The sequence below is a fragment of the Cygnus olor genome, assembly GCF_009769625.2.
Source record: "Cygnus olor isolate bCygOlo1 chromosome W unlocalized genomic scaffold, bCygOlo1.pri.v2 SUPER_W2, whole genome shotgun sequence".
NCBI classification, from domain to species: Eukaryota; Metazoa; Chordata; class Aves; order Anseriformes; family Anatidae; genus Cygnus; species Cygnus olor.
In genome coordinates this window covers 1,596,299-1,618,329 of record NW_024429073.1, presented here as the reverse complement: position 1 = coordinate 1,618,329, position 22,031 = coordinate 1,596,299, and the positions used below count along the sequence as shown (strand labels likewise).

The following is a 22,031-nucleotide window of genomic DNA, read 5'->3' as shown; positions in this document are numbered from 1 at the left end:
AACAGTCATGTAGATAACAACGAATGAATGTTATTAGAATTGGACAAGCATAGCGGTGTGTTGTAGCCAGAACAGGCTTCAGCATGCGACGATCCAACATCACACACTATCTGATCTGCCCTGAAAGATTGTTGTGACAGATGGAGCCCAAAGTCAGTCATGGACTACACAAACTCAGTGGACATTTTATATACATATATGAAAAGTGGTGATTAATTATCATAATATTATAATGGAAAGTGTGGGACCCAAGCATGGCATAAATGGTATGGAATAAGGGGTGGATATTGTCCTCGTTTCGGCTAGGATAGAGTTAATTTTCCTCCTAGTAGCTGGTAGGGTGCTGTGTTTGGGATTTAGGATGAGAATAATGCTGATAACACACTGATGTTTTAGTTGTTGCAGAGCAGTGCTGACACTAAGTCAAGGACTTTTCAGCTTCTCGCTCTGTCCTGCCAGTGGACAGGCTGAGGGTGCAGCAGGAGTTGGGAGGGGACAGAACCAGGACAGCCGACCCAAACTGGCCAAAGGGATAATCCATACCATATGACGTCATGCTGAACAATAATATGAGGTGGTTGGCCGGGGTGGGGGGACTGCTGCTCAGGGATAGGCTGGGCATTGCTTGTTGAGTGGTGAGCAATTACATTGTGCATCACTTGTTTTGTACGCATTAGTAGTAGTAGTACTAATATTATTATTATTATTATTATTATTATTATTATTAGTTTCCTTTCTTTTCTGTCGTAATACACTGTCTTTATCTCAACCCGCAAGCTTTCATTTTTTTTCCTTATTCTCTTCCCCATCCCCCAGAGGGAAGGGGGAGGGTGAGCAAATAGCTGAGTGGTGCTTAGCTGCCGGCCGGGTTAAACCAGAACAGTGTGACATCATATGGTATGGAATATGCCTTTGGTTGGTTTAGGTCAGCTGCCCTGGTGATGTTCCCTCCCCACCTCTTGCCCACCCCCAGCCTGCTGGCTCTTGGGGGGGTTAGAGGGAGTCCTGATGCTGTGCCAGTATTGCTCAGCAGTAGACACAACACTGGTGTGATACCAATGCTGTTCTAGCTACAGGTGAAGAGCACAGCACTGTATGAGCCGCTGCAGGGAAAGTTAACTCCATCCCAGCCAGATCCTGTACACCTGGAGACTCAGCAGAAGTTCCCTGTTCAACCACGCGGGTCTTCTTCCCCGCCAGCTCATCTTACAGCACATGGGGACAGCCTGCCTCTGGGCCTTTAAGACTTCCTTCTTGAGGAGCGTCCAGCCTTCCTGGACCCCTCTGCCCTTCAGGACTGACTCCAAAGGGACCCTCCCCTACCAGTGTCCTGAACAATCGAAGTCTGCCCTCCAGAAGTCCAAGGTCGCAGTTTTACTGACCCCCCTCCTGACTTCGCCAAGAATAGAGAACTCTACCATTTTGTGGTCACTCTGCCCAAGACAGCTCCCGACCACCACATCTCCCACCAGTCCTTCTCTGTTCATGAACAGTAGGTCTAGCAGGGCACCCCCTCCAGTAGGCTCACTAACCAGCTGGGTAAGGAAGCTATCTTCCACGCACTCCAGGAACCTCCTAGACTGCTTCCTCTGGGCTGTATTGTATTTCAAGCATACGTCCGGGAAGATAAAGTCCCTGTCCTGGTTTCGGCTAGGATAGAGTTAATTTTCCTCCTAGTAGCTGGCAGGGTGCTGTGTTTGGGATTTAGGATGAGAATAAGGTTGATAACACACTGATGTTTTAATTGTTGCAGAGCAGTGCTTACACCAAGCCAAGGACTTTTCAGCTTCTCACTCTGTCCTGCTAGCGAGCAGGCTAGGGATGCAGCAGGAGCTGGGAGGGGACAGACCCAGGACAGCTGACCCAAACTGGCCAAAGGGGTATTCCATACCATCTGACATCATGCTGAACAATTAATATGGGGGGACTGGCCGGGGTGGGGGAGACCAGCTGCTTGGGGATAGGCTGGGCATCGGTCAGTGGGAGGGTGTGCAAATGGCTGTGTGCTGCTTAGCTGCCGGCCAGGTTAAACCACAACAGCCCCCCATGAGAACAAGCTCTGGCAATTGTGTGACTTCTGCCAGCTGCTTATAGAACGCCTCATCCTTCTCTTCATCCTGGTTTTGGTTGGTCTATAAACGATCCCCACCAGAATGTCTGCCTTGTTGGCCTTCCCCCTGATCCCTATCCATAGTGTCTCGACCTTATCATTTCCAGCCCCGAGCTCAAGAACATCAAAACACTCTCTAATATAGAGAGCCACACTACCGCCCCTTCTTTGTTGCCTGTCCCTTCTGAAGTGCTTGTAGCCATCCATTGCAGCACTCCAGTTGTGGGAGTGGTCCCACCACGTTTCAGTGAAGGCAACTAAGTTGTAGTTTGCCTGCCGCACAATGGCTTCCAGCTCCTCCTGTTTGTTGCCCATGCTGCATGCATTAGTGTAGATACACTTCAGCTGAGCCATTGCCTTCAGTGGTGAAGAAATTTCCAGGGTGAAATACGACAGTTATGCATTGAATCTGTTCCATGATAGTCTCCTTGGCAACATAGCCTGCAACCTTATGTATTGGTAGCATCAGGGAAGCTCGGTGTGCTGACTCTAAGAGATATAGCACGGAAGGTGGAGTGAAGACACCGCAGCCAGGCTCTGTGCTGTCACTGCAGGGATGGGGAACCTGATGGTACTATGGAACTGACAGATTGCATGGCCAGCCCTTAGTCTAACTGATAACCAAGTCATGTCCTCTGGGTGAACTTTGCTCATTATAATCTCATTATAATGCCAAAACACACCTCCATCCCAAAGGCTACCCACCTCCCAGGGTGCGACCACCCTTCACTGAGCATGCATTCTGAATTTCTCTGAGCCTATACCTGTAAACAAAAGCGAGAAAAATTTATACCAATCAACGAAGACACGTATGACTGGAGTCACTCAAGTTCCACCTAAAAGTAAGAAAATAGTATAAAAATGGCTCAAGAGAAGGAAAATGTAGGGGAAGACACCATCACAGATAAGTTGTAAGGACATCGCTGACTTCGGGGATCAGTTGACAGGCTGAACCTCTCTTCCCCCCCCACAGGGACTCCTATTGGGTGAGATTCGAACTCTCGGTTATACCGAGTGCTTCCCCGGGAAATCTAACATTCTCTATACAGTTGTTTCATAAGTTAGTACATGTGTAGTTGGTTGTGGTTTTCATATTCTGGGTATTTGCACGTGCTTTGCAGACAGTGTATTTATCGCAGGCAAACCAAAAGAACCTGTACTCCTGTTGCTTCGATAAACTACACCAGTCATTTACTAGACTGAAAGTGTATCACACTATTTGTGCATCCGTAATCGTGATAATTTAATATAATTTAGTATATTGAATGCGACCAGACTTATAGTGTCAAATTGGGCATCACTCGGAATCTAAGCCCAGCCACCCTCAGCCCCTCTGATACCTGAGGACAAGCTGGAAGGCAAGGGGGTTTAGGTCCTGCCAAACTTCCTTACCCTTTAACACAACAACAGGGAAGGTCTTTGTGGGTGATGTCTTTCTTGGTTGTAGGCCATGTTGTGCCCAGTGATCATGAGATGAGAGAATTCTTGATCCTTGGGGAAGCAAGGAGGACAGTCAGCAGAACTGCTAATTTGGATTTTTGGAGGGCAGGACTGGCCTATTTAGGGACCTGGCTGACGGCTTTAGAACACAGTTCTAAAGGGCAAAGGAGTCCAGGAAGGTTGGACCTTCTTCAAGAATGAAATCCGGAAGGCACAAGAGCAGGCTGCCCATATATGTTGAAAGACAAGCTGGTGGGGAACAAGAACAATGTGGCTGAACAGAGAGTTTCTTCTGGAACTCAGGGAAAAAAAAAAAAAAAAGAAAAGAGAGAGTTTATGACCTTTGGAAGAAGGGGCAGGCAACTCAGTGTGAGAAACAAAGTTGTGTTTTTGCAGTAGAGAATTACTTTTCTGTATTCCAAGGTAGTTGTGTAGTCATAACAAGGAGAAATGCTAAGTAAATTAGTGGACAGTAGAAGGCCTCACTGTTCAGCTTCTTGCTCTCTCCTGCCAGTGGGCAGGCTGGGGATGCAGCAGGAGCTGGGAGGGGACAGACCCAGGACAGCTGACCCAAACTGGCCAAAGGGGTATTCCATACCATCTGACGTCATGCTAAACAATATATAGGGGTGGCTAGCCGGGGTGGGGGGGGCCGGCTGCTCGGGGATAGGCTGGGCATCGGTCAGCGGGTGGTGAGCAATTGCATTGTGCATCACTTGTTTTCTACACATTATTATTAGTAGTATTATTGTCATTATTATTATTAGTTTCCTTTCTTTTCCGTCGTAATACACTGTCTTTATCTCAACCCGCAAGCTTTCATTTTTTTTCTGATTCTCTCCCCCATCCAAGAGAGGGAGGGGCGAGGGTAAGCGAACGGCTGTGTGGTGCATAGCTGCCAGCTGGGTTAAACCACAACTGCCCTGCAGAGGGAACTCAACAGGTTGAATCGCTAGGCAGAGGCCAATGGAATGAGGTTCAACATGGCTAAGTGCCGGGTCCTGCACTTTGACCACAACAACCCTGTGAAACACAGACACAGACACAGATTTCTAGGTTGGAAGAGACCTCAAGATCATCGAGTCCAACCTCCGACCTAACACTAAGTACTCCACTAAACCATATCACTAAGCTCTACATCTAAACGTCTTTTAAAGACCTCCAAGGATGGTGACTCCACCACCTCCCTGGGCAGCCCGTTCCAATGCTTAATAACCCTTTCGGTAAAGAAGTACTTCCTAACATCCAACCTAAAACTCCCCTGTCGCAACTTTAGCCCATTCCCCCTCGTCCTGTCACCAGGCACGTGGGAGAACAGACCAACCCCCACCTCTCTACAGCCTCCTTTAAGGTACCTATAGAGAGCGATAAGGTCTACTTACACTACAGGCTCGGGACAGAGTGGCTGGAAAGCTGTGCAGAGGAAAAGGATCTGGGAGTGCTGGTTGATGCTCAGCTGAACATGAACTGGCAGTGTGCCCAGGTGGCCAAGTAGGCCAACGGCATCCTGGCTTGTATCAGGAATAGTGTAGCCAGCAGGACCAGGGAAGTGATCATCCCCCTGTATTCTGCTCTGGTGAGGCCGTACCTCAAGTACTGTGTTCACTTTTGGGCCCCTCACTTCAAGAAAGACATTGAGGCCCTGGACCATGTCCAGAGAAGGCCTACGAAGCTGGTAAAGGGTATGGAACACAAGTCTTATGAGGAGTGACTGAGGGAACTGGGGTTATTTAGTCTGGAGAAGAGGAGGCTCAGGGGAGACCTTATTGCTCTCTACGACTACCTGAAAGTAAGATGTGGGGATCTGGGGGTTGCCCTCTTCACACAGATAACCACTGATAGGACAAGAGGGAATGGCCTCAAGTTGCACAAGGGGAGGTTTAGGTTGGAAATTCCAAAATATCGGAAGTCAAGCAGGCGGGACAGAAGGTTGGCTTGGCTGACCAGGGATCTTCTTCTGGAGCTTAGGCACAAAAAGAAAGTCATTGGCTGCTGGAAGAAGGGTCGGGCAACATGGAAGGACTACAGGGATGCTGTTCATTTTGCACGGAGAAAATTTCTGCGGCCAAAGCCCAATTAGAGTTGAAGCTGGCCAGGTCTGTGGGAGACAATAAAAAGCTTTTTTTAAAATATGTGAATAGAAAAAGGAGGACCAGAGAAAACATAGGTCTGCTACTTGATGGGGATGGTCACCTCACAGACAAGGACATAGGCAAAGCAGAGACGTTTAATGCCTTCTTTGCCTCCGTCTTCAATGCTGATGATGGGCTTTGGGACCCAGGGTGCCCTGAGCTGGAGGACCGTGACGGTGGGAATGATAAACTCCCAGCCAACCCTGAACGTGTGCGGGATTTGCTGCTCCACCTGGATCCATACAAGTCCATGGGTCCGGAAGGGATTCATCCCAGGGTGCTTAAAGAGCTGGCTGACGTCATCACGAGACCTCTCTCGATTATTTTTCAACGGTCTTGGGAATCTGGAGAGGTCCCATTGGACTGGAAGCCGGCAAATGTTGTGCCAGTTTTCAAGAAGGACAAGAAAGAATACCCTAGCAATTACAGGCCTGTCAGTCTCACGTCAGTGCCTGGTAAAATTATGGAGAGGATGATCCTTGAAGTTATTGAAGCGCACCTGGGGGACAATGCAGTCATTGGTCTCAGCCAACATGGGTTCACGAGGGGTAGGTCCTGTTTAACTAACTTGATTTCCTTTTATGATAAGATCACCCATCCAGTCGATCAAGGGAAACCAGCTGATGTGATCTTTTTGGATTTCAGTAAAGCTTTCAACACGGTTTCCCATAGGATCCTACTCAACAAAATGTCCAGCATACAGGTAAAAAAAAACATTATAAGATGGGTGAGCAATTGGCTGACGAGCAGGGCTCAAATGGTTGTGGTAAATGGGGCCACATCAGACTGGCAGATGATCACTAGTGGGGTCCCCAAAGGCTCCATTTTAGGGCCAGTCCTCTTCAATCTGTTTATAAATGATTTGGATGTGGAACTATAGAAGGTGTTTTGAGCAAATTTGCTGACGACACTAAACTGGGAGGAGTTGTGGACTCTGTTGACGGTGGAAAGGCCTTGCAGAGAGATCTGGACAGATTGGAGAGCTGGGCAATCACCAACCCGCATGAAGTTTAACAAGAACAAGTGCCGGGTCCTGCACCTGGGAAGGGGCAACCCTGGCTATACGTACAGACTAGGCAACGAGATGCTGGAGAGCAGCCCCAAAGAGAGGGATCTGGGGGTTGTGGTTGATAGCAAGCTGAATGTGAGCCAGCAGTGTGCCCTGGAAGCCAGGAGGGTCAACCGTATCCTGGGGTGCATCAAGCACAGCATCGCTAGTCAGTCGAGGGAAGTGATTGTCCCGCTCTACTCTGCGCTGGTGCGGCCTCACCTCGAGTACTGTGTGCAGTTCTGGACACCACAGTACAAAAAGAATGTGAAACTATTGGAGAGTGTCCAGAGAAGGGCTACGAAGATGGTGAAGGGCCTAGAGGGGAAAGACATACGAGGAGCAGCTGAGGTCACTTGGTCTGTTCAGCCTGGAAAAGAGGAGGCCGAAGGGAGACCTCATCGCAGTCTACAGCTTCCTCACAAGGGAAAGTGGAGGGGCAGGCACTGATCTCTTCCCTTTAATGACCAGTGATAGGACCCGAGGGAATGGTGTTAAGCTGCAACAGGGGAGGTTTATGCAGGAAAAAGTTCTTCACTGAGAGGGTTGTCGCGTACTGGAACAGGCTCCCCAGGGACATAGTCACATCACCAAGCCTGTTGGAGTTTAAGAAGCGTTTGGACTGTGCTCTTAGTCATATGGTCTGAATTTCTGGGTAGACCTGTGCGATGTCAGTAGTTGGACTCGATCCTTGTAGGTCCCTTCCAACTTGGGATAGTCTGTGATTCTATGAAATTAGGAGACATTTCTTCTCAGAAAGAGTAGTCAGGCATTGGAATGGGTTGCCCAGGGAGGTAGTGGAGTCACCATCCCTGGGGGTGTTTAAGGAAAGTTTGGACTTGCTGCTTAGGGACATGGTTTAGTGGGTGACATTGGTAGTAGGCTGATGGTTGGACCAGATGATCTTGAAGGTCTTTTCCAACCTTAACGATTCTATAACCAATGACAGATCAACTTCACAACAAAGCGGGCAAGTGCAGCAGTAACTGGAGCTAAGCTGGCACTGGCATCCAGAAATCCTACTCCACCTGTCCTGAGTGACCACTTTGGCAGATGAAGCCTAAAAACAATTCCTATGGACATTTTGGGATAGGCCCATGGAATGGAAAAAAGTACCTATATATCTGTTAAAGGACGGGGAACAGTGGTGATGGGAATACAAATATACTAAATATGCAGAAGCTGATTTTGACACACATATTATGGAATAAGTGGTGGAGGTTGTACTGGGTCTGGCTGGGATGGAGTTAACTTTCCCTGCAGTGGCCCATATAATGTTGTGCTCTGCACTTGTAGCTAGAACAGCATTGGCATCACATCGATATTTTGTCTGTTGCTGAGGAGTGCGGACACAGCATCAAGACTCTCCAACCCCCCCCCCCCACAGCCAGTAGGCTAGGGGTGGGCAAGAGGTGGGGAGGGGACATCACCAGGGCATCTGACCTAAGCCAACCAAAGGGATATTCCATACCATATTATGTCACACTCAGCAATACAAGCTGGGAAAGTGAAGTTGGGAAAGGGGAAGGAGGAGGGGGGCTCTCCTTATGAAGATGTCTGTCCTCCCAAACAACCAACACATCTATTGAGGCCCTGCTTCCCAGGATGTGGCTGAACATCGCTTGTTGATGGGAAGTAGAGAATTTTTTTCCCCTCTGTGCTTCTGCACAGCCTTTGCTTGTTTTTTTAATTCAAGGGAAAAGAAAGAAGAAAAAATTATCCTTATCTTAACCTGTGACTTTTTTTTTTTTTTTCTTTCAAGCACACTTTTTTCTACCCCTCTTCTTTTGAGGAAGGGGAGTGAGAGAACAGTTGTGGAGTTCAGCTTTCCAGCAGGGTAAAACCACCACAACACTGCAGGCATATGGTGTGGGGACAGATTTGACCCCATTTCCTCCAAACTTCCTTTTTAAGAATGACTCATACCCTTCGCATTGAAACACGTACTGAGCTGGTGGTGCATAAATAAAGAGGCTTCAGTCAGTAGTCAAACCTCACTACAGTAAGAGCTGTGCAGACACACTAAATGCCTCTGCCCTTCCTCAGGAGTAAACTATCCCTATTTTTGTGTTACACAAAGAGTTCAGTCTCAGAAGACTGGAGAGAATTAAAAAAAGCTGTTTAATTACATCCCATCTGACATGCCATACACTATCCTCTCACCTTGGATGAACACTTTCTGAAGAATTTGGGTAGCCTCTTATACAAGGAATTTCTGAATTTGAGACCATAATGAAATATGTACTTACAACCATCATTTTAGTATTTATGTTGCCAGTTTCATAGATTGAACACTCACCAAAATTCAACATTTGGGCATTGTAACAAATGAAGCATTCTAAAATTTTATGAACATATGGCAACAACAACAACAAAAAAAGCTCTCCTTCACATCAAACAGTAGAGAAGACACAAAGGACCCTCATCAGTTTTGGCAACTTATTGTTTAAAGATTGAGCAGTGCTGAAAAAACACATACATTACTGGTTGACATAGAGATGTTGATTAATTCCAGTCACATGCAATTAAGCTGTAATTCAACACAATGACAGGCTCAGACAGGTCTAGACAAACAAGAAAAACAAACAAAAAATACAATTCCTAAAGGATTCTATAATATTTCTATAGAAAGAAAAAAAAGAGGGGCATAATCTTTCATTTACCATATAAAAGTAGAGTATTTAATTCATGCAATGCTATCAAGAGATAACATCTTAAAAAGACAGCAAAAATTATTAAACACACTAGAATATTTTTGCTGAAGAAGCAGCATAGGATCTTTTTTCCCCCTGAAGTTTTAAAGATGAAGTTTTGTACATGTTAAAGATGAGGTGTACCACACATTGCATTTCTTAAAGATAAATTTTGTTAGTTTCACTTACCAGAATACCCTCTCTGTAAAACAAGGCAATGGGTGTCACTGAAAAGTTGAATTTGCATCACTATATTTAAACTGAAATAAGAGATGTATTCCAGGACTGAGTCTACTTCCATGTAATTCAGTAACTACATGTCTTGACCCTAAATCTTCAGAGTATTCACTAGATCTGTTGGTTTTCAAACCAGGGAAAAAATAGAGGCATATCTTTTCCTTAAATCTGGCCATGTTTTACTCTTTATAGATATGGGCAGATATGACAAAGTCTGCTATAATCTATGCTGCAAAAGGAATAATTAGTTACATAAGACATTTTGGTACATTATACAACACCATCAGGTCAATGCTGTCATGTTAGCTAGACATCACGATCTCTTTGTCAACAGTGTATAGTAACTGACACTAGGAATGTGATATAGTAGTATGATACAACATTTCATAGCCCTTTTCACCATACTTATGAGATGTTGCTGAAGCTGGAATTTATAACGTTTATTAGTACTAGGTTGTACTGGTCAATGTGCACATGGCCACAATGATTTCACCAATGAAAGCAAACTGTACTCCTTTGAGAAGGCTATATATTTTTATATGAAAACCAAGACTAATTTTCACACATGCTCACTCAGCATTTGTGTTAAAGTAATGAAATGTTAAAACTTACCAAACACTTGAGTCCCATGCAACCAGAACAAAATCAAGTTTTACACTTCAAAATTTTTTTTAATTTTTATTTTTAATTTTATGAATCCTCTAAAGGAAGGACAGCCTTGAAAAGGAAGCAGATTTAATCTCATGAGTCCTGTAAAATGTTAACTTTCTCATAAAAAACAAAGATCCTGTAAGTCAAGATAGACCCTTCACCCCTCAGCTTTTTATACCAAGAAAAAGTTCCAAGCCATTGAGGGAGAAACACAGCTTGAGCTACACTTGTACAACAGCCGTGACACCATTTCCGGCTCTGTCAAACTGTAGAGCTAAGCTTTCAGGTTATTTTTTGTATATGCTCTACCTACCACAATAAGGAACAGCTTAAGTCTCCGGGACTAATAGATTGGCACTACATAAACTGTTCAGTCAAAAAGTAAGTTTCAGTTAATTTTACTGGTGTCCCAAAACTAACATGCATTGCTAAAGTAATCATGATCATATACACATCAAGCTAATGTAAAAGACAATATTTTAAAGTTTCATTTAAGTGACAGCTTCAGTAAGTGACATTTACTTTTGTCAGAAAGTTAAGACAAATTTAAACCATATTTTAAAATAAAGGAAAAAAGTATTCATTGTAAAGAACCAGAGAGAAAAATGGGCCATCAGATACCTAAGCATATTTATTAATTCTCCTCTCAAAAAAACTGACAAACTTCCAAAAACTCACCTTTAACTTCAGGAGAGAATCGAGCTGAATGGCGGGACACAAAAAGTTTCAGTTCTTGATCTAAGCTGCACTCAATCAAGTTTGTGTCCCATGACCGGATTCCTAAAATTCAGAATACAAAACATCTAGCTTGACATATGAACACTAGAAGTTTCAATTCACTATTAATCAGTTTACATTCTTGTTATTTACATATTTCTAAATTCCAAAAACAGCCTCTCTTCCTTTCAAGCCACACAATCATCTTCTGCAGAGTGCTGAGTGCTCAGAAGAAGCACTCTGGACAGGGATCAGTCAAAAGCAAGAAGAAATTTGCCTTTCCAAGAGGTAACAGTCCTTTAAGGCCCTGCATCCTAGTAGTGACATTATGAGAAGTTATTGATGTCCCTGAATTTACTTTAGAATAGCAATTTACAAAATTGTAGAGTGAATCACTCAGGAGATACTTTAGCCACATTCCATGACCACTTTATTTGTCCCCCTGTGGAAAAAGAGCATCATCTAACATTGTAAATTAATACTTAAATATGAAGTATTAAAATGCTGACCTCTTCATTCAAAAGCTTTGAAGCATCCCATATTTTAAATTAAAATTTAAGTGATCTTTTATTTATTAAATATTAAAATCTAGTTTTGAGATTTAAAAATAGATCTTTTTGATCTTTTTCTTTAAAAATAAATAAATAAAAATAAATATCACATCTTTATTCCCTACAGCTTCCCCCCCAGCTACTTAAAAAGTGAGACACTTGACACATAATATGAACATAAAAAGATATTTTGAAAGCAGAGATTTTAAGGACTGAAATTTGACTGGGGAAAAAGAAAAAACTTCACAGCAGCCAAAAGATAAACATATAGATTCCTACCATAAGATTTTTATGAAAAAACAAACAAACAAAAAATAAAACCTCCAACACTACTAACAGGAGAATATGTTTTAACATTTTTCTATAATTTTCTTGTTTAGCTTTGAAAAATAATGAGTAGGTAGTTGCACTAAAGGTAAGCCTAGGTACTGCTGCGATTTTGATTCCTAACAGAATGTCATTAGACTTATACAAATCAACTGGCAAATATAGAATGGAGTGCAGGTGAGGAAGGATCTAGTGGCCCCTTCCCACATGCCCGAACACGTCTTTGCATAAAATTGTTGAGTTAAATCACTTTCAGATTTGGTACCTTTTGGGGTGGAAGAAAAGCCTGAAGAGGTGCATGGCCAACCCCTTACCATGAGACTAGCACTACAGGCTGCTAACTTTCCTGTCAACGCTACCTCTCATATTTTATTCTCTTTCAAGGCAGCAGAAATGTCAAGCCTCACTCTGGTAGAGGCCATGTTGTAGGATTGAAGGATAAGGAGGAAAAAGAGGGGGAAGAGCAGATAAACCAGATCTGTACTGCTGATCTCCCATTGCAGCTCTGATGAGGTTCTCCATGCAGTTATGGATATCTGCATTTCAAGAGTCTGATCCCTCTTCTGAGATAACTCATTGAGCACTTTTCCTTGTCAGTAGGACAGTCAAGGTATGAACTAGTAGTGTATCCCCATAAGAAGCATGTGCTATTAAGTAGTTGGTATTTTAAGCTTTACATAGATTTCAAAATACAGCATTGCCTGTATGTATCTCTGAAGCTCTTCTAAAATATAACTGAACTATGATCATCTACCTCCACTTAATCACTTATGCATCATTGTTCAGAGGCATAAGCAACAAGTATCCTTCTGCAAGTCTCCTGATTTTCATTTCTCAGAAACCTCTTGGCCATATGGTATATTTGGTATTGACAGGAAAATACAGCTCAGCAAGCTTTAATGTTTTCCAGGTGTTGGAATATTTGAAAAGAGGAAAGTAAAGACTATGTAATACCATGCATGTACAGTGCATTTGAAAACTGATGAGTAAACTGATATTGATCATGAGGCTGATGTATGTTGAATGAATGAGTGCTGAACTTCAAGAAGCTAGAAGATAACAGGTCACTAACAGCAAGCTGGGGGGGGGGGGGGCGCTTCAAAGTTTTCTGGAGATCAGTTAAGCAAAATTGACTACAATTCAGCAATACTGTTAATGATAGAGCCTGTCCACCATCCCTAACCACAGGGTCACAGAATCGTAGGGGTTGGAAGGAACCTCTGAAGATCATCAAGTCCGAGCCCCCTGCTAAAAGCAGGTTCCCTACAGTAGGTTGAGCAGGAAAGCATCCAGGCAGGTCTTGAGACCAGATCTCCAGAGAAGGAGACTCCCCAACCTCTCTGGGCTGCTTGTTCCAGTGCTCTGTGACCCTCACTGTAAAGAAGTTCTTACACATTTGTGTGGAACTTCCTGTGTTCCCATTTTTAGCCATTGCCCCTTGTCCTATTGCTGCACACCACTGAAAAGAGCCTGGCTCCCATCCATTTGCCTCCTGCATTTTAGATATTTATAAATGTTGATCAGATCCCCTCTGTCTTCTCTTCTCCAGGCTGAGCAGACCCAGGTCTCTCAGCCTTTCCTCGTATGGAAGATGCTCCAGGCCCTTAATCATCTTTGTGGTTCTCCTCTGGACTCTCTAGATCTCTTTTTTGAACTGGAGAGCCCAGAACTGGACACAGTATTCCAGATGTGGCCTCACCAGGGCAGAATAGAAGGGGAGGATCACCTCCCTCAACCTGCTGGCCCTGATCTTTTTAATGCACCCCAAGATGCCATTGGCTTTCTTGGCCACAAGGGCACGCTGCTGTTGTCCACCAGGACTCCTAGGTCCTTCTCTGCAGAGCTCCTCTCCAGCAGGTCAGCCCTTAACCTGTACTAACGCATGCAGTTATTCCTCCCCAGGTGCAAGACTCTACACTTACTCTTGTTGAACCTCATCAGGTTCCTCTCTGCTTAACTCTCCAGCCTGTCTAGGTTTCACTGAATGGCAGCGCAGCCTTCTGGTGCACCACTCCTCCCAGCTTTGTATCATCAGCAAACTTGCTGAGGGTGGACTCTATCCCTTCATCCAGGTAACCGATGAAGATGTTGAACAAAACTGGACCCAGTACCAACCCCTAGGGAACATCGCTAGCTACAGGCCTCCAACTAGACTCTGCACCGCTGATCACAACCCTATGAGCTCTGCCAGTCAGCCAGTTCTCAATCCACCTCACTGTCCACTCATCCATCCCACACTTCCTGAGCTTCATTAAAAGGATGTTGTGGGAGACAGTGTCAAAAGCCTTGCTGAAGGCCACGTGGACAACATCAACTGCTCTCCCCTCATCTACCCAGCCAGTGATGACATCACGGAAGGCTACTAGGTTGGTCGAGCATGATTTCCCCTTGGTGAACCCATGTTAACTATTCCTGATAACCTTCTTCTCTTCAAATTGCTTGGAGATGGCATCCAGAACAAGCTGTTCCATCACCTTTCCAGGGACCGGTGGTGAGGCTGACTGGCCTGTAGTTGCCTGGGTCTTCCTTCTTGCCCTTTTTGAAGACTGGTGTGACATTGGCTATCCTCCAGTCATCTGGTACCTCTTTCCATTCTCCATGACCTTTCAAAGATGATAGAGAGTGATTCAACAATCACATCTGCCAGCCCCCTAAGCACACATGGGTGCATCCCATCAGGGAACATGGATTTGTGTGCACTGATTTTGGCTAGATGCTCTCTGATCAGATCTTCCTCAACCAAGGGGAAGTCTTCCTTTCTCCAGACTCTCTCTCTTACCTTCAGGGTCTGGGATTCCCAAGGGGCAGTCTTAGCAGTAAAGACTGAAGCAAAGAAGGCGTTCAGCATTTCCATCTTCTCAGTGTCCCCTGTTACAAGAGCACCCACCTCATTCAGTAGTGGACCCAAATTTTCCCTAGGCTTTTCTTTTTATGTCAATAGTAAAAGGAAGACTTTCTTGTTATCTTTGACCTCTTTTGCCAGATTTAATTCCAAATGGGCCTTAGCCTTCCTTGTCACATCCCTGTGGGCCCTGACAGCATTCCTGTATTCCTCCTAAGTGACCAGGCCCTTTTTCCACATTTCATAGACTTTCTTCTTTCCTTTGAGTTTATCCTTGAGCATCTTGCTCATCCACACAGGCCCTTTGCCACCTTTTCCTGTTTTTTTGCTCTTAGGGATGCACCAATTTGAGCTTGGAACAAGCTGTGTTTAAGTGTCAGCCAACTCTCTTGGGCCCCCTTACCTTCCAACACTCTAGCTAGGATACCTCCAAGTCGGTCCTTGAAGAGGTAAAAGTTGGCTCTCCTGAAGTCCAGGGTTGCAGTCCTACTAACTGCTTTGCTTCTTCCACACAAGATCCTGAACTCTATTATCTCTGATCACTGCATCCTAGGCTGCCCCCAACCAGTCCTTCCTTGTTAGTAAGAGCAAGGTCCAGCAGCACACCTCTCCTCATTAACTTTCTGATGCAGATGGTAGAGGAGCTATCTTCAATGCACTGCAGGAACCTCCTGGATCATGTGTGCCTGGCAGTGTTGCTTATTCAATAAATATAAGGATGATTGAAGTCCTCCATGAGAATCAATGCCTGTGATCATGAAGCTACTTCTAGCTGTCTGTAGAAAGCCTGTAGGTGGCCTGTAGTAAACACCCACAACAGTGTCACCCATATTAGCCTGCTCCTTAATTCTCACCCACAAGCTTTCCACTCATTCATCATTCACCTCCAGGTGGCGCTCGATACATTCCAGTTGCTCTCTCACATGAGGGGATGTTTCACTACCTCACCTCCCTGACCTGTCTTTCCTAAAAAGGACATAACCATCCATGACAGTATTCCAGTCATGTGAGCTGTCCCACCAAGTCTCCGTGATCACGGCGAGATCATGGCCCTGTGACCGCACACAGATCTAGTTCTTCCTATTTATTCTTCATGCATTGGTATACAGGCACTTTAGGGAAGCAGGGGGTACAGGTATCCCTAGAGGGATGCAAGAGGATTTCCCATAGGTATACTCACTATTGAAGTAGCTGGCCTTCTGGCTTCTGTCATTGGAGGCAGCTAAGGAACATTTGTTGCTCATTAGGCTGGCCTGGCTCATTCCCCAGTCCGTTGCAATGGCACAAGCATTGTTATTATGGACCCCACCCCCCAAGTCCTTCAGTTTAAAGCACACCTCACTAGGTTAGTCAGCTTATTGCCAAAGACTGCCTCTGCTAGACCTTTGTTGTGAATCCAGATTTGTGGTAGGGATAAAGTTCTGATTGATTAGGCATAGTCAAACTGCTGAGCCAGTGTCCAAAATACACCACTCGATGTAAAATAAATAGCTAAAAAAGCCTAGACATACCGTGCACGTGGTAGTCCTAGAAGCTGAAGTTGGGATTTAGATAGAATATCCCAGATCTGCAGCTGCATGATTCAGCATTCTGAATGCAAAAATTGTACATGTACATTATAATCTAGTATAATGTATTATATTCATTATGTAACCAAATCATGTTTGAATAGAACGGAGGTAAGTCTGGAAGTAAAATTCAAGGTCAATCCAATGATGTACAGCATTAACAGGATGGAATTAACTACTGGAAGTATGACCGAGCTGGAGCTATTTCTTTCTGAAGTCTTAGGAGTGCAATGCCACTAGACACAGGACTAATCAGACAGCACACCCAGTAGCATCTGCTGAATCAGTGGAAAGATCTTGAAGCTTTCTTTTCACTCCTCCCTTATTTTTTGGTGAACAGCAGATTGGAGGATTGCCCCTTTTGCAAAAAAAACGTCATCCCAAATGTAATCATTTAAAAATGAAGCTTCAAGCCATTCCTGCTTCGTGATATGACTCTGCATTCTACCAGGTTGTATAGCGTCACGCCACTGTTGTGTTATCAGCAAATATTGTCTTTGACACATTGCTCTGTAGTTCAGTGCATAAATTCACACTTTTCAGTGATGACTCAAGAGATGTACAAGAGAAGACATCAAGGCAGTAATCAAGAACCTTAAACTCATTTAAGGCTCTGCTGAGAATAAAGCTTGAAAGAAGCTGTTTTGTTTTTTTTTCTTCCCTCAGACTACAGCATACTTGCCCAGAAGAAAGATTAGTCAAGTCCATATTTGCCTCACACAGATAGAGCTTCAGACTCCCAGTATACTCATCCAGAGCAACACAATGCAAAATTTGATCAAGGTTTTTTCCTAGTGAGCAAAATCCCCATCAGACTGTCTGACACCAGGAGCAGTGAGGTGACTTCTAATCTAAAATGATGAAAGAGCCAAAGCATTCCCTCTGAACATCTAAAACTGTAAGTGGGCGTTATGCTTAGTGACAGGAGGTAGCAGCAACTGTATAGTAGAAGCTTCAAGAAGAGACTGAAGGGCATTTCTTCAGAGGAAGGATGACATCAGATGTCTTGAGGGTAGAAGTTTTTTGCTCTATAAATTTTATTTAATTAAAATGCAGCCAAGTCACTTCTGACAATCAAAACTTAGATAAAATTAGGAAAGTGCAATGCTGAAGAGGCTCTGAATGACAAAGCATCTACCTCAGTAGTTCTCCCTAAAACACAATAGTCACAATAAAGATGAACAGGTCACAGTAATGCTAGTTATCTGTGATGAGGCAGCCCTTTACCACAAACAGACATGAAAAAGAAACAAGAGAAATAGCCAACTAAACCAACAACGTTTGAGAAAACAATAGAGACTATTCAAGTCCTAACTAGACTGCTGAACCACACCCACATGACAAGGCTGCTACCAGTTCCCCCTTGCGTGGTCTTTCTCCTCTCTAACAATGGCAGGTTTCTGATCTCTGCTTTCATCAGACCAGAACAAAATAGATGTTACAAAATCATGTTTCAATTGAGATTAAACTATAGGGTCCAGCAATAGTTTCCTTTGTGTTTCATACCACTATTATGGCAACAGGGTTTTTTTCCCTTCTCCATGTACACCGCTATATATTTTATTAGAAACTACATCAAGAACTTATAATATTTAGTTATTTCATTTGTCTCTTTCTTAAGACAGCAATACGTGAAGGTATCACAAATAAACATTGACTCATAACAGCCTGTAGCTGGACAATAATGAGGCTGAACACTCAGATATTAGCCTTGTTACCTATATATTTTTGTTTAAATATACATACGAGTGTGTATATAAAGCTTAGGTCCTGAAAAAAAAAATGTAGCAAATAGAAAGTCTCATTGCTGAAAGTTAGACACAATAGGCACAGATGCATTCCTGCTCGGGAAGAATTTGCTAGCCAGAGGAAAAAATCCCCGAATTCCGTCGGTTTGATTTCGCGGTGAAGGAGAACCGTTTGCTCGGGAGCCGAGGGGGGAAAACAGAAAAGCCGTCCTAACCCAAACGCGTTTTTCAGCGGCGGCGCGGGTGCCCTTTGTCCGCTCTGGGCTGCCATAGGGACTGCAGTGCGGACTGCACCACACCCACCCGTCGGTGTCTCCGAGCAGACGGACTTGGCAAGTACCCAGTTCCTGCCGCAGCTCCAGCGCTTCCACCCCGACAATGGCGAGGAGGGGGCTCACCCCCCTCGCCCGCCGCCAGCGGCAGAGCGGGGGTGGAGGAGCGGCGCATGCTGAGACGATTGTGGATCTTTGTACGGCTGGCAGCGAGGAGCCGCCGCCGTACGCCTCAGGGGGGTCAGCCCGTAGCCTCCGACCGCCGCGCCCCGGCGCTCGTACACGACCGGGCGGGGGGGGGGAATAGGAGGGACGTGCAGTCAGGCGGGACGATAATCCCCTCATAAAATGAGAAGCGAACAGATTTTGCAGCTCATGTTTGTGTTGTTCCTCCCCTAGCTCCCCACAACCAGCAAGGGGCGGACGGTAGTAGACGTGAGTGGCCGCCCGCGCTCCGCGACGCCCCGGCTTGCCCCGCGGTGCAGCCACGCCTGCGGCCGTCCTGCACCTTGCCGCCGCCTCACCTCGCTCGATGTTGGCGATGGCCCGCCGCAGATGCTCCTCGGTCACCAGCTCGCCGATAACCACCAGCAGGTAAAACTTGTTGTCCAGGAAGCGGTGCGAAAGGCTGGACGAGGTAGGGTTGGGGATGCTACAAGATGGCTCCGAGTCCATTTCCACCACCTCAGTGGCCATTGCGGTCGCCCGCTCCACCCCGGGGCTCTGAGGGGAGGAGGGCCGCTCGGCGATAGATCCGCAAGCGGTAGGGACTGAGATCGACTGGAAGGGTGGTGACGCTTTTATACGGAGACAGTGCAGGGCAGGGACCTGGCAACGAGGAGGAGGAGGAAGGGGGGGAGCCAGCACATCCCCGCACTGCCACTGCTGCTTTTCCAGCATCCACAGCTGATGTCATCTGCAGCAAATCCTCCCTGCGGCAGCCCCTGGAAGCAGGAAGGATACGGGATGCGAACATTGCCCCGAGGGGGTACTGTGGGGACAGCCTTGGAGTGTGCCCTGGCCTGCAGCAGGACCTGTCTGGGACTAGGGGCGAGGGCCCCTTCCTTTGGCACCCTCTGCTTTGGTGCAGTTTCCACCTCCCTTTCTCCCCCTGTGCCCTTCAGGGGTCTCACCCTCCCAGTTTGGTCATTCCTTGTTGTTTGTTCCCTCTTGGTCTTACTCTGCTGGCTTGGCCATCCCTCACTCCCCAAGGCTTTCCTAAGATCTCAGCCTGTGGCTTGGCTGTCCTGGAAGCCTGATGGCCGTGCTATGAGGAGCCACAGGTGATCCCTGGCAGACCTCATTAGTTCATCTGGAAAAGCTGGCATTGGGGCTCCAGCTGCACTCCTGACTGAATGAAAAAAAGCAGCTCAGTTGTCTAAGGCCACGAGTCCAGTCTCCTGCATCTTACTGTAACACTACCACAAAATTTGAGCCATGTTTTCCCCCCCCTCACAACTGGCAATCTAATATTCTTATTAATTTTTTTTCTTTTGGAAGCAGCTTTTTGCACGTATTCAAGGCCCATGGATATATTTGACTCACCCCAGAAAAGCACTGTTTCTGGACTAGCTGAAAAATCCATAATTTTAAGGCTCCAGAAGTTCAAAGGGCTTTGAGTAACCTAATTTTGATTAGGTTTGAGCAACTCCAGGGAGCAATAGTATCAGAAAACATCTACAATTACAGAAACAAAGGCTGGATTCCTTTTGATTACCATGTAAATATTAGACATCGGCTTTCTGATACTCACTGAGACCCACTTGAGAGAAACTCAATCACCTCCTAATAGTGTGTTATTTTCCCCTAAAATGGGATAGAGCAGTCTAAAGTAAATCAGTCTCTATGAGATGTTCCTCTCACTTTACTGACAGGAACCAGGCACTGTTTTTACATTTTGCATCTTGTTTGTATGGCTAAAGTGATGTGGGAGAAATCTCATTGTGACCTAGATAACTTCTGGTCCCTGACTGAGATGACACTTCCTCTGTGTGCAGCTCCTTCCAGTACTGACTGTTCATATTCCCTGCCTACTCCTCAGAAACAGTACTTGCCTGGATGAACCAATACATCAGTCCTGTTTTCTTAGAATATATATGTTGTTTTAGGGCATAGTGGACTCATTCTAATTAACGTGTGTTTCGGGTACCTATAGCAGCTACTATTTTTAATATGAATAGTTCTACATAAATACAGCATTGAGAGCCTTGGCTAATGTGTGATGTGTTTGGATGTTGCATTCAAAGGAGACTATTCTGAGCTGCCATTACAGCAGCTAAGGTTGTAGGCTGTGGACAAGCATTTTTACAGCCATGTCAGGTGGCTAAGATGATGCAAAGATAAAGAGCAACAGTGCTCATTCTTCACTAGAGCTGACATTGCTGATAGAACAAATGCAATCGTATAGATGCAGAAGAACTAGTAGCAGTTCTAAAGTTGGCAAGGTATTCATGGGTAGAGAATGTTGTTCTTAGGGTACCCCCATTTGTCTGAGCCCTTCTATGACTAGTGTTTTCTTGTTGAGCCTGGCAGTTTCCATGAGATAGCATAGCTGTGCCCAAATTAATATGGGTGCAGATGCTTATCTAGAAATAATGTCCTCTCCACTGTGGCCATGTCTTATGTGACCCCCACACTAATAGTCTGTATTCTTATTATAGATATCCTCAATACTTGCCACATGGTGCCCATTAGAGGAAGCCAGCTTCTGGCTTCTCCAATTGCAATACATAGTTTTGGGGCATGCATTTATTTCAATCACCAACAAGAGCATCTGGTCTCTGGAGTATGGAAGTGTACTGGGTCTGGCTGGGATGGAGTTAACTTTCCCTGTAGCAGCCCATACAGTGCTGTGTTCTGCACTTGTAGCTAGAACAGCACTCGTATCACACCAGTGTTGTGTCTACTGCTGAGCGATACTGGCACAGCATCAGGACTCCCTCTAACCCCCCAGGAGCTAGCAGGCTGGGGGTGGACAAGAGGTGAGGAAGGAATATCACCAGGGCAGCTGACCTAAACCAACCAAAGGGATATTCCATACCATATGATGTCACACTCAGCAATAAAAGGTGGAAAAAGGAAGTAGAGGGGAGGGGTGGGCTCTCATGAAAACATCTGTCTTCCCGAACAACATATACGTGCGTTGAGGCCCTGCTTCAAGGACGTGGTCAAGCATCACTCGTTGGTGGGAAGTAGAGAGTAATTTCTTTCCTCTGCACTTCCATACAGCCTTTGCTTGTTGTTTTTTTTTTCCCTTTTTCCCTTTAGTTAAATTTTTAAATTAATAATATTTTCCCCTTAGTAATTATTTTTCCCTTTAATTAAATTATCCTTATCTCAACCTGTGAGTTGTTTCTTTCCTTTTCTTCTTCCCCTCCTCTTTTGAGGAGGGGAGAGTGAGAGAGCGGTTGCGGTGGAGTTCAGCTGCCTAGCAAGGTAAAACCACCACAGGAAGGAGCTTTCTAAGGGGACTTGCTAACTGGTTGCAAAATGGAGTGATAGTGGTTCTTGGACATAAAGGTAAAACAATTACTTGCCTCAGAAGCACAGCAGGTTAAATGTGTTACTCTGAGAAATACATGCTAGTGCACAGAAGATATTATATATGCTTTTTAGAACTTTGTTATTTTAAGAAAAAATGAAGACATACATAACTGAAAAAATGTCCAAAGATTTGAAGAGCAAAAGGCAAAATG

General features: G+C 45.1%; 1 protein-coding gene across 1 annotated transcript in view; it reads right to left on the bottom strand.

Moving 5' to 3' along the window:
- The window catches only part of LOC121062916 (microtubule-associated protein 1B-like), a 63,373-nt gene extending 42,129 nt beyond the window's left edge, over nt 1–21,244 (bottom strand). Inside the window, exons 1-2 of the mRNA XM_040543215.1 lie at nt 18,861–21,244; nt 10,990–11,091 (exon numbers count right to left, since the gene is read on the bottom strand). Of these exons, the coding sequence (XP_040399149.1) occupies nt 10,990–11,091; nt 18,861–19,236 (478 nt within the window). The 5' untranslated portion in view covers nt 19,237–21,244. The remainder of the gene's footprint in view (nt 1–10,989; nt 11,092–18,860) is intronic.
- Between the last annotated feature and the right edge of the window lie 787 nt (nt 21,245–22,031).